The 13,469-nt window shown below is 37.2% G+C and overlaps 1 protein-coding gene across 5 annotated transcripts in view; it reads left to right on the plus strand.

Moving 5' to 3' along the window:
• Positions 1-13,159, plus strand: part of LOC134380228 (zinc finger protein 169-like) — a 28,756-nt gene extending 15,597 nt beyond the window's left edge. For 3 of the 5 annotated variants that reach the window (XM_063099872.1, XM_063099875.1, XM_063099876.1), the window contains one exon: positions 10,179-13,159. In XM_063099872.1, the coding sequence (XP_062955942.1) occupies positions 10,179-11,740 (1,562 nt within the window). In that variant the 3' untranslated portion in view covers positions 11,741-13,159. The remainder of the gene's footprint in view (positions 1-10,178) is intronic. The other 2 variants (XM_063099871.1, XM_063099873.1) reach the window with 1 other exon arrangement.
• Positions 13,160-13,469: the final 310 nt, after the last annotated feature.

The following is a 13,469-nucleotide window of genomic DNA, read 5'->3' on the forward strand; positions in this document are numbered from 1 at the left end:
GCTGGGAGGAAGCTCTGCTCCAGGCCTCACAGGCCACTGGTGAAGACTACACCGCACTGACTCCCTTCCACATCGTCATGCTCCTCAAGAGAGGGCTTCCCTGGCATCCCGCCTCCTTTCTCTACCAGACAGCCTCACTCCTCTCACTTGGCTTCCCTTCTCGGGCACATTTAGGATTTCCTGACGTTCTTGGGCTCTTGTGGTCGGCCTGATCTTCAAAATAGCACCTTTCCTTTGAGACTAAGTCTGCTGCCCTGCTAAATACTTTGCTGTTTCTGTTCTTAACCTGGCAACTTTGGGGGGCATCAGTTCTATCCCATGGATTCTCGTAACTTTGTTTCTTTTATGATGGCTTATTTAACATTACAGCAAGGTATGAAGAATTGTACAGTGAGTAGCAATGCGGCAGCCCCACAGCCTAAGAGATAGCATGTTTTAAAACTAGGTGACAGCCCTGTACCTTCCCTGATTGTGTCTGGCTCCTCTACCTCAGGTTTCTGAGTTAATATTCCATGACTACATTTATCTTTTTATTCCATCCCATGGGTCCTTCAATCATATAAAGCATTGTTCTGCATGTTTGTAAACTTCTCTGTATATAGTATTTTTAAATTGTTCCTAATTTTTGGCTATTAAATAATATTGCTCTGTATTCTTGTATACCTCCTTGAGAACATGTGCAAGAGTTTCTCTTAAGATATATACCTAGGAGCGTAGAAGCTGGTTCATAGGCATGCATAGCCTCAACTTGATTAGGTCATGCCAAATCATGTTCTGAAGCAGTTATGCCAGTTTATGGTACCAGCAGTGTATGGGAGTTCTTTATCCACATTGTCACCAACACTTGGTATTGTCAGACATCATTCTTTGCCCATTGGTTTGGTATGAGGTGAAATCTCAGAGGGGTTTTAAGTTGCTTACCAGTAAGCATGAGCATCTTTTCATATGTTGCTCCGTCACTGGTGTTTCCCCTTCTGTGATTTGATTGTTTGAGGTGTTTATCTACTTTTTAGTTGGGCTTTTTCTTTTTTGTTAGTGATTTGTAGAAATTCCATATTAATTCTGGAAACATTCAGGTCTTTAATCCAATTAAAATTAATTAGAATTAATTAGAATTAATTTTATATAAATGTTGGGAGGTAAGGATACAGTTTTGCCTAATTTATCTTTTTTCATTCATTTATTTTCAATCTTCTTGGCATTGATTTTTGTTTTGTTACTCTTTTGCTTCTAAATATATAACCATATAGCTAGTGTTGCACTTTCAGCAAACTGAGTGCTTTTGTCTATTTTAAAAAGAACTTTATTATATAAGGCATAATTAAGATATAATATAAAAATGTGTTGCTAAGGTATAAGATATTATGAAGGGATAATAATTAAGGGATAAGATTTGTTTTTAAGGTATAATAAACTGCACATTTTTAAAAAGTGAGATTTGGTAAGTTTTCACATCTGTTTGCACACATGAAACCATTGTCAAAACCAAAATAGCAAGCATATCTGTCATCCCCCAAAGTTTCCCTGTGCCTCACTGTAATCCCTACCTCCCCCCCTCCTCCCCTCCCCCATACCCAGGCAACCAGGGATCTGCTTTCTATGACTATAGATTTACATTTTTCTAGAATTTATATAAATGGACTTAAACAGGATATATTTGGATTCTTCACTCAGCATAATTATTTTGAATTTTATCCATAATGTGTATATCGATAGTGGATTTATTTTTATTGCTAAGTAGTGTTCCTTTATATGGTAGTGTTCCTTAAACAATTATTTAACCATTGATCTATTGAAAGACATTTAGGGTATTTTCAGTTTTTGACAAATACAAATAAAGTTGTTTTGAACATACAAGTTTTTGTGTGGATGTATGCTTTTTTTTCTTTTGGATAAATATCTGGAACTGGAATGGCTGAGTTGTATAACACAGTCTATATTTAACTTTTTTAGAAACTCACAAACTGTTTTCCAAAGTGGCTGCATCATTTCACATTCCCACCAACAGTATATGAGAGTTTCAAGAGCTCCTTGTCTTTGTCAACACTTGGCTTCGTTATTATTTGAATTTTAGACATTCTCATAACTGTGTAGTGGCGTCTTTCTTTGGTGTTAAGTGACATTTTTGTAATGACTGATGATGTTGAGTATCTTTTCATGTGCTTAGTTGCCATCTTATATCTTCTTTAATGAAATGTCTTTTCCTATCTTTTGCTAATTTTTAAAATTGGTTATTTTAAAAAATTTTTTTATTATTATCCTTTTTTTTTTTTTGCTGACTGGTACAGGCCTCGAACCCTGGACCCTGGTGTTATTACCACCATGCCCTATGGTTTCTTTTTTTTTTCATTATTGAGTTTTGAGAGTTCTTCATGTATTTTATACAGAAGTCCATTATCAGATATGAGATTTACAGATATTTTCTCTGGGTCTTACTTTTCATTCTCTTAATAGTGCCTTTCAAAAAGAAATTCTTAATTTTGGTGAAGTTCAATTTTCATTTTTTTTTTTTTCCTTATGAATTGCACTTTTGGTGGTGTATTTAAGAAATTTCATTCTAAACTAAGATCAAAAAGATTTTCACATTTTTTTTCTTTCAGAAATTTTATAATTTTTTATTTTACATTTAGGTCTCTAACCTTTTTTGAGTAAATTTTTATACTTGGTAAAGGGTCTGTATTTAAGTACTTTTTTTTTTTGCATATAAAAATACAATTTTTTGAGCACGATTTATTGAAAAGGCTACTCTCTCTTTACTGAATTGCCTAAGTACCTTTGTGGAAAATCAATTGACTGTATGTGTGTGAGTCTATATCTGGACTCTATTTTTTATTTCTCTCTTCTCTATGTCTCTCTTGATGCCAATATCACATAGTTTTGATTAGTATAACTTTATAATAGGTTTTTAACTCAGATAGTGTAAATCTTCCAACTTTGCTTTTTTTTCCCCAAGTCATTTTAGTTATTCTATGCATTTCCATATGGATTTTAGAATCAGCTTGGCAGTTTTTTACAAAAAACTGCTTGGATTTTGATTGAGATAGAGTTGAATCAATGTCAATTTGTGGAGAACGTACATGTAAATAATAATGTCTTCCAATACATGCACACAGTATAACTCTCCATTTACATAAGTCATCTTTAATTTTTGTCAGCATTGTTTTGTAGTTTTTAGTACATAGATTTTGGACATCTCTTGTTAGATTTATCCCTAAGTATTTTATATTTTTGATGCTATTTAAGTGCTGTTTTAAAATTTCAATTGTTTGTTGATGGTACATAGAAATACAATTTATGTATAGTGATTTTGTACCCTGTTATCTTGCAAAACTCACCTTTTAGTTTTAGTAGCTTTAGTTTTACTTCTTTCTATTTAATGTGTCTTTAATTTTTTTTTCTTGCCTTATTGCACAGGTGAAAGCATCCAATTCAATGTTAAGTTTTAATGGTGACAGTGGACATCCTTTCCTTGTTCTTAATCTTATGGCAAATGCTTTCCTTCTAAGTGTGACTTAAGTTTTTTATAGCTGTCCTTTACCAGTTTGACAGAGTTTTCTTGTATTCATTGTTTGATAAGAGTTTTTATTGGGAGTGGATGTTGGATTTTGTCAAATGCTTTTTTGGTATCTTTGGAGATGATCATAGGTTTTCTTTCTATTTTAGTCTTAATATGGTGAATTACATTGTTGGTTGTTTTTTTTTTTAATTGTTAAACCAGGCTTGTATTTCTGGTAATACTGCTCTTATTCAGATTTCACCAATTTTACATTCACTCTTTGATATGTGTGTGTGTGTTTATTTCTATGTAATTTTATCACAAGTAGCTTCATGTAACCAGCACCAAAATCAAAGATACGGGAAAGTACCATTGCAAGGATCTCCTGTGCTACCCATTTATAGCTACAGCCAACTCCTTTCTTCACTCTGTTACATCTGGCAACCACTGATCTGTTCTTTGTCTCTATAATATTTTCATTTCAAGAATGTTATATAAAAGAAATCATAGGACCACCTTTTTTCATTTAGCATAATTCCCTGAGGGCTATTCGAGTTGTTGCATGCATCAGTACTTCATTTCTTTCATTGTTGAGCAGTATTCCATGGTATGGATGTACCACAGTTTGCTAAACCATTCACCCACTGAAAGACGTTTGGGTTGTTTCCAGTTTTGGGCTATTATGAATAAAACAGTAAGGAACATTTAAGTATAGGTTTTTGTGTGAACATAAAGTTTTCTTTTCTCTAGGATATGTATGCAAGAGTGCAATTGCTGGGTCATGGTAAGCATGTATTCAATTTTGTAAAAAGAGTTTAATACTCATTTCGAGAATACTATTTTACATTCTCACTAGCAATGTTTCAGTAATCCAGTTTCTCTGCATCCTTGGCAGCATTTGATGTTATCACTGTGCTTTTATTTTAGCTATTCTGGCAGCTTTCTAATGATATCTCATTGGTTGGTATGAGTGAAGAGGTTAGTGCAAGCAGTTTCTCCCTGGGATATCTGGATAGCTGGGCGTATCTGAGTAAGTGCACTGTATCAAGACCTTGCTCTTCTTGGAAAAGAGACTGGTGTTCTCCTCGTAGGTAGTGAGCATCTTATGAGGTCCTGCTAATGGGTGGCTATAGCTGTCATTGTTAGGGGGCTTCATGGCATATTCTTAGCCTCTGCTTATTCTTTTCCAGAGGATCTGGAACCATCAGTGTACTTGTCAGTTATGAATATGTGTTAAGGTCTGATTGGACCGCTGTCTGTCCTGGCCAAGACAACCAGATAAGTGGTGTGAGGAAAGGGATAGTTTCCTCCTGGGTAGGCTCATGTGGTTGGTCTGTCAAGTAGGGACTCATGGAATCAGGTCCAGATGTCTACCTGAACATCTCCATATACTGCAATTTAGGAGGGCAATTCCTGGCTGTTCATATCAGCTAGGTAGACCCCAGGAAAGGTGATTCACCCAGGAGGAGTGGGTAGCATGCATATCATTAGCTTACAGTTGTTTATATTTTACTTTTAGGTAGAACTATAGGAACTAACTTCCTGAACCAACTTATAGGAAATGCAGAATCTTAAGTGTACTAGTCTAATTCAAACAAAGGTATACACCTCCCCCATCCAAATCATATCAAGATACAGATTATTACTGTCATCCCAGATAGTTCCCTCATGCTCCATCCCTGTAAACCCGTCCCCATGTCTCAGAGATCTGATTTTATTTCATCATAAATTAGTTTTGCCTGTTCTAGAATTACACATTATTGGAATCATTCAATATGTGCTCTTTTGTATAAAGCTTCTTTAACTCAGCATAAAGTTTTTAAGCTTCAATAGAAGTTTATTCCTTTTTAATGCCGAGTAGCATATTATTGGATAAATGTGCAGCTATCCATTCCCCTCGATAGACACCTTGACAGTTCCCAGTTTTTAGCTATTTAATAAAAGCTGCTATTAACATTTTTATGCTAATTTTTTTTGAAAAAATAAACATATGTCTTTCTTTCTTTTGGATAAATACTTAGGGTATATGCTGGGTGTATTATTTTTGTAGGGCTGCTGTAACAGATTACCACACACTGGATAGTTTAAAACAACAAGTTTATTCTTTCACAGTTCAGGAGGCCAGAAGTCCAAAATCAATGTGTCGGCAGGGTTTATTCCTGTTGGAGACTCTGAGGAGAATGCCTCTTTCCTATCTTCTGGTGGTTACTGGCAATCCTTAGCATTTCTTGACTTGTGGCTGTGCCACTCCAATCTCTGCCTCCATTGTCATATAGTTTTCTTCCTGCTTTGTCTCTCTGAATCCAGCTTTCTCCTTATAAGGACACCAATCATTGGATCAAGGCTCACCTTAATCCAGTATGACCTCATCTTAACTTAATTACACCTGTATACAAATCTCTAAATAAGCCCACATTCACATAATATGGGTAGGCATGAATTTGGAGGGAAGACTATTACTATTCACCCAAGTACACTGGGTCATAGGGTAACTGTATATGTAGTTTTATATGAAGTGACCAGACCTTTTCCAAAATGGTTTTCCATTTTTCACTATGAGAGTTCCTCTTGCTTCACATCTTCCCTGACAGTGTGTTTAACTGCTGTGATGGATGTATAGTGGTATCTCATTGTGGTTTTAATTTGCATTAAAACTGCTTGGTAATGATGTGGAGCACTTTGCTAGGTGCTTTGTTATCATTCATGTTTTCCTTTGTGAGGTACCCATTCAAATTTTTTTCAATTTTTTATTGCATTGTTTTTTGTTCTTGTTAAGTTCTCTGAGTCATTTCTTAGTTCAGATACTAATCTTTTGTCATATATATGTTTTGCAAATATTTTCTCCTGATCTGAAACTTTTCTGTTCTCTGTTCAGTATCTTCTGATAAACAGATGTTTGTGATTCTAAGGAAGTCTCATTTTTCCCTCTTTAGAACACTTTCATTGTCATGAATATACTCTCTTATGTTTTCTTGTAAATGCGATACAGTATTAGCTTTTACATTTAGGTCTATGATCTATCTGGAATTAATTTTTGTGTATGATGTGAGGCAGGGATTAAAGTTTATTTTTCTTTTCCATATGAATACTCAGCAGCTCTAGCATCATTTACTGAGAAGACTTGCCTTTCCCTCAGTGGATTGCTTTGGTACTTTTGTTGAAAATCCAATGACTGGCTAAGTGTGGGGCTATTTTGTGCTGTGTATTCTAAGTTCCTTTGATTGATATGTCGCAAGCCACACTGTATTACTGTAGGATTATAGGAATTTTTGAAGTTAGGTAGTGTAAGTGAGGACTAATTGTGTTTCTTTTTTTAATCACAAATTTTGTTCTTCTTTTTCAAGATTGCTTTGGATAGTTTAGGTCCTCTGCATTTCCATTTAAATTTTAGGATCAGCTTTTGAAAAAAGAAAAAGAAAAAAAAAAGAAAAGAAAGACAAAAGGAAAACTTGGATGGTGTTTCTAATTGAGACATTATTGCATCTGTAGATTATTTGGGGGAGAAATTATATCTTGCCGGTATTGAGCCTTCACGCCACTAATACCGGTCCATTTATTTAGATCTTTTACAATTCCTCTCAGCAAAATAAAATTTTTGTGAAATGCAACTAAAGCAGTGCTTAGAGGGAAATTTATAGCTTTAAATACTTATTTTAGAAAAGAAATAACATAGGTTTTACCATGAGAAGCTAGAGAAAGAAGAGCAAAAGAAATGCAAAGTGAGTAAAAGGAAGGAAATAATGAAATTGAGTAGAAATCAATGAAATATAACATAGATAAACAACAGAAAAATTAGTAAAGCCAAATGCTGATTCTCTGAAAAGATCAACAAATTTACATATTCAAAAAGATCAACAAAATTATATATTGCTAGGTAGACTATTCAAGGAAAGCAAGAAGATACGAATAATCAATTCCAAAATGAAAGGGGCGTTAACATCACATATCCTTCAGACTTTAGAAGGATAATAAGTAGATATTACAAACAAGTTTATACTAATAACTTGTTAAATAAGTTGTTATTATGGACAAATTTTTTGAAGAATACAACTGACAGAGGGTAGAACAAAATGTGAGTAGTGCTACATTTATTAATGTAATTGTTTTTTTTTTTTAACTTCACTTAAAGAAAACCCCAGACCCAGATGTTTTTACTTGTGAATTCCTTTAAATAGTCAAGGAAGAAATAATACCAATGTTATATAAATACTTTTTAAAAATTGAGCTTCCCACCTTATTTAATGAGGCCAGTATAACCCTAATACCATAACCTAAAAAAGACATTACAAAATAATAAAAGTATATAGTAATGTAATAGTTCTATGAACACTGAAGCAAAAATCTTTAACAAAATATTAGCAGGTTAGCACCATGTTAAATATATATATATATATATATATATATACACACACACACACCATGATGAAGTACAGTTTATTGAATTGCAAGGTTACTTTACCACTTGAAAATCAATGGTTCAGATTGATTTCTCTTTCTAGTAAAAATAGTGCATAGCAACCAAAAGGAAGAATTAACCACTGATATATGAAGAAACATATATAAATCTAAAAACATTATGCTGAGTGACAGAAGGCAGACACAAAAGACTAAAAATTGTTTGGTACTATTTATTGAAATCTATAATGACAGAAAACAGATTAGTAGTTGCCAAGGGTCTAGGGCAGTGCACAGTGCCTTTAGAGGAAGTTTCTGGGGTGTTGGAAATTCTCTAAATCTTGTGGGGTGGTGGTTACATAAATGTGTACCTTTGTCAAAATGCAGTTTTATAGTTGTACATTTAAAATGTGTACATTTAATTTTTTATAAATAGTACCTCAAAGTTGCTTTAATTATAATCTAAAAATTTTGTGCTTAGTATGCTAAGAAAAGGTTGTATTGGAATACAGATTCAATTTAATTCCATAATAGAAATGAATTCTGTGTTTTAATAACACTGAAAATTTGTTCTTTATTAGTATGTGCCTTAATGTTTCAATAATGTGGCAAAAATATCTCGTGTCATCTCAGAGCAGTAGCCTAAAAAATTTCTACTGAGAGTAGAAATGTAGGTAATACCCACGATAGCATATATATTAACTTTTTACTGTGTTTCTCCGTTAATGGAAGTTTCTATGACCATTCACCCAAAATAGACCTAATAAATGATGTAGAAATTAAAAACAGCAAAGAAAATAAAACTGACCTCTTGTTTTTATAACTTCTATGCTGGATAAATCTGAACCTCTAATTTACATAAAAATGGTGATGGAAGAAGGGGAGAAGAACGCTTTTGATTGATGTAATAGAAAACCATACAGATAATGAACATTAGTATCTTATGGAAAGAGGAAATCTGTTCCTAACACATTCAGCTGTAGGTCTTTGGAAAAGAAGGAACAAATCACCAAAGCATATATTCCTTAGGGTTGCTCTGTCTCAGCTCTGGAAATATAATAGGCCTGGCTGTTAATACCTAATATGGCACAAAATGATGGTCTCAAATGGAGCACAGTAGTAATTTTCACAAGGTAATAATGATATTGTCCTTTTCCTGTGGGATGAAATTAATGACTCTGATTTTAATAACATTAGCTTATGATAAGAAGTTTAGGAATAACATGAATTAAAAATGTGCCAAACCAATTAGAAAACTAGAAAATGCTTCTGGAAGACACAAAGTAGACTTGTACAAATGGAAAGGCATCTCCTGTTCTTGGTTAGAACATCTCAGTATAATAAAGATAACAGTTCTCAATAAGTTTATTTATAAACAATGTAATTTCATTAGAAATTCCAATGAGTTTTCTTATGGAACTCTACAACAAGTTAATCCTAAAATTCATATGGAAAAATTAACATAAGAGTTGCTGCAAAAACACTGAACAAGAAGAGCTCTGAGGGGCACTAGCCCTTCCAGATACAGAGCCTCTATAATTTTAGTGAGATATTTCCACATCAGTGGATCAATGGAAAGATAATAGAAAGTGTGGGGCTAGGCCCGACTACATATGAAAATGTAGTATTTCAGAAAGGTAGAATCTCAAATCAGTAGAGCAAATTTTTTTTTTAAATAAATGGGGCATTGGCTAGTGGTTTATAAAATGATTAAATTAATTACATTTTTCACATCACACTTTAGAATTAATTCCAATGGGTCAGAGATCTAAATGTTAAAAACAATTAAAAATGCAAGAAGGAAACATGGTGAAATCATCTTTAACTTGATGTAGGGAGGGGCTTTCTAATCCAGAGGCAATAAAAGGTTAATACATTTTACTATACAAATATCAAAAACTTTTCTGTGGAAAAAATACCATAAACAATGTCAGAAAACAAATGATGTGAGGAAAATATATTATCAACATATAAATCAAGATAACTAATAAAGGATTAATATCCCTTCTTTGTAGATATTTTAGGAATTGAAGGGAAAAGAACAAATTCTGTAGAAAAGAGGGTAGAAGACATGAGCAGACACTTCACCAAAACATATGAGAGATTTTCAGCTCCGGTTTGTAGCGTGGGTTTTCAGTGTTGCAGTAGGGTGCGTAATGTGTCGTTGTGGGGTGGAAGGTAGGTCTGTAAAGGCATCTTTGCGGTGAACATCTGAGCAGTGACTGCTGAGCAAGTATGACTGCCCACAGAGCACCTGTGGCGATTCTGACCAAGACTTTCTCTCTAGCAGAACGCGGGACGGAATTCCAGCCCTGTCTCTCCCACCCGGTGGCCTTTTCTAGTCCACCATTCCTCAGACGATATGTGCTAAGTGGTCGTCCCCCTCCAGTCTTCACAAGCTCATCTACAAAAAGTGACTTCCAACTGGAAGCTCCAGGGTGCTTGATTGAAAGAGAAGGTGGAGAGAGAGAAGGCCTTGGCACCATGTTTGGGAAGATGAAGCCGAGCAAGATTTCGAGGACATTCTTCTGCCCACATCAAGGTCACCCAGTAGACTGGGTGAAAGACAACAGAACAGGAGAAATAGACCTTGGCCTGGCCCAGAGGATGAGCCCTGGAGAGTCAGACAGAACGTTGAAGGGGGCGGGTGTCTCAGAATCTGGAACAGTCACATGCGGAAAATACAGACTGGGGCCCAGCCAAAAGTCAAGTGTATTCAGCCACCAGAAACATCATGTGTGCCCTGAATGTGGGAGAGGCTTTTGCCAGAGGTCAGACCTCATCAAGCACCAGAGGATACACACGGGGGAGAAGCCTTACCTGTGTCCCGAATGTGGTCGCCAGTTTAGCCAGAAGGCCTCCCTCACCATACACCAGAGGAAGCACTCAGGAGAGAAGCCATACGTGTGCAGGGAATGTGGGCGACACTTCAGGTATACGTCCTCGCTCACGAACCACAAGAGGATTCACTCTGGGGAGAGACCCTTTGTATGTCAGGAGTGTGGCCGAGGCTTTCGCCAGAAGATAGCCCTCGTCCTTCACCAGCGGACACACTTGGAAGAGAAGCCCTTCGTGTGCCCCGAGTGTGGAAGAGGCTTTTGCCAGAAGGCCTCGCTCCTGCAGCACCGCAGCTCACACACGGGCGAGAGGCCCTTCTTATGCCCTGCGTGTGGGCGTGGCTTCAGGCAGCAGTCGCTGCTGCTCAGTCACCAGGTCACACACTCAGGGGAGAAGCCTTACGTCTGCACTGATTGCGGGCACAGCTTTCGCCAGAAGGTCACCCTTATCAGACACCAGAGGACACACACTGGGGAGAAGCCTTACCTGTGCCCCCAGTGTGGGCGGGGTTTTAGCCAGAAGGTCACCCTCATTGGACACCAGAGGACACACACTGGGGAGAAGCCTTACCTGTGCCCCCAGTGTGGGCGTGGCTTTGGGCAGAAGGTCACCCTCATTAGACACCAGAGGACACACACAGGAGAGAAGCCTTACCTGTGCCCTGAGTGTGGGCGTGCCTTTGGCTTTAAGTCACTCCTCACCAGACACCAGAGGACACACTCAGAAGAGGCGCTTTATGTAGACAGGGTGTGTGGGCAAGGCCTTGGCCAGAAGCCATACCTCGCCTCTGACCAGAGGACACACTCAGGAGAGAAGCCGTGCGTGTGTGACGAGTGTGGACGCGGCTTTGGCTTTAAATCCGCCCTCATCAGACACCAGCGGACCCACTCAGGGGAGAAGCCGTACGTGTGCAGGGAGTGTGGGCGCGGCTTTAGCCAGAAGTCCCACCTCCACAGGCACAGGAGGACCAAGTCTGGCCATCAGCCCCTACTACAAGAGGCGCTCTCCTGATCTTTCCTTTCCTTTCCCCATGAGTGTGAAACTGGCGAAAATCACTAGTAAATGTTCTACTTCACTGATGGAAAAAAATCATAACTTTCTTTCATCGATCATGTAATAGTCGATTTATGGTTGGTTTTTGCATGAGTGATGTGTCTTTGTTTGATAGGGCTACCATAACAAAATACCCTAGACTGAGTGGCTTAAACATCAGAAGCTTATCTTCTCATATTTACAGAGCCTGGAGGCCCCAGATCAAGGTGTCAGCAATGTTGGTTGCTGCTGAAACCTCTCTCCTTAGCTTGCAAATGGCTCTCTTCTCACTGTGTCCTCACATGGCCTTTTCTCTGTGCACATTTGTCCCTTCTTATACAGACACTAGTCATTTTGTGTAGGGCCACAACCATATGACCTTATACAGTCACATTGGGAGTTAGGACTTCAACATATAAATTTCGGGGGAACAGTTCAGTCCATTACTCTCTGCCCTCTGGACCACCAAAGTTCATATCCTTCTCACATACAAAATACATTCACACTATCCCAGCAACCCCCAAATTCTTAACTCATTCCAGCATCAACTTTAAATCCAAAATCTCATCTAAATCAATATTATCTAAGTCAAATTTAGGTAAGACTCCAAGTACAATTCATCTCCAGCTGTGATCATATGAAACCAAATAAGTTATCTGCAAATACAATGGTGGGACAAGCATGAGCTAGACTTTCCCATTCCAAAGAGAGACATTAGAAACACATAAGGAGTGATGGATCCTAAGCAAGTGTGGAGCCAAGATGACGAATTCCATTAGATTTTAAGACTCAAGAAGAATCCCCTTTGGCTCAATGCTCTGCTTCTGGGCTCACTGGGGCAGCAGTTCTTGGCCCACAAAATTGAGGAGGAGACACACTTGCCCCCCAGATCTGTACTCTCTGAGCCTATGGTCAGAGTCGTAGCCCTGCCCATATCTGAATCACCTTTGAGAATCACATTCTTCCCTTTTCTTGAAGATTAATGCATGTTTACAGCTAGGTAATTCTATTGTACTTTCCTTTAGAATTCCAGAAGTTCAATAACCTGCCTTCATTTTGTCCCCTCTCTCTCCCTTTCACTTCAAGCAGTTAGAGTTTCTGGTGAGATGGTTAATTGGTTTCATGATTTACACCCGTACAAATCTCTTTATCAAATGGTTGTCCATCAACACCCTTGGTGTTCTGTCTAGAAGATGCTTTCTCATTTTTTGCAATATAGATAGGCTAAGAATTTTCTAAATCTTAAAGTTCTGGTTCCCTTCTGTTTAACAATTCTTCAATTTATCTGTCTCCTCTCATACTTTACTATAAGCAGCAAGGAGAAATCAGGCCATGCTTTCATCACTGTGTAGAAATCTCATCTGAATATTTTGCTGTTATATTACTTACAACTTCTACATTCCACAAAACACTGGAATACATTTTGGCCACGTTCTTTGCCACTGTATAGCAAGGATTCCAGTTTGCAATGACTTGTTCCATTTCTGTGTGAGACCTCACCAGAATCACCTTTAACACTTATATACCTACCAATAGTCTCTTTAAGGCAATCCAGGCTTTTTCTAACAATTCCTCAAAATTCTTCCAGCCTTTAACTGTTACCCAGTTCCAAGCCACTTCCACATTTTTAGGTTTGTTATAATAGCACCCCATGCTTGGTACCAAAGTTTGTATTAGTTTGCTAGGACTTACATAAGAAAGCACCAGA

This window comes from Cynocephalus volans, chromosome 6 (assembly GCF_027409185.1).
Source record: "Cynocephalus volans isolate mCynVol1 chromosome 6, mCynVol1.pri, whole genome shotgun sequence".
Lineage (NCBI taxonomy): Eukaryota > Metazoa > Chordata > Mammalia > Dermoptera > Cynocephalidae > Cynocephalus > Cynocephalus volans.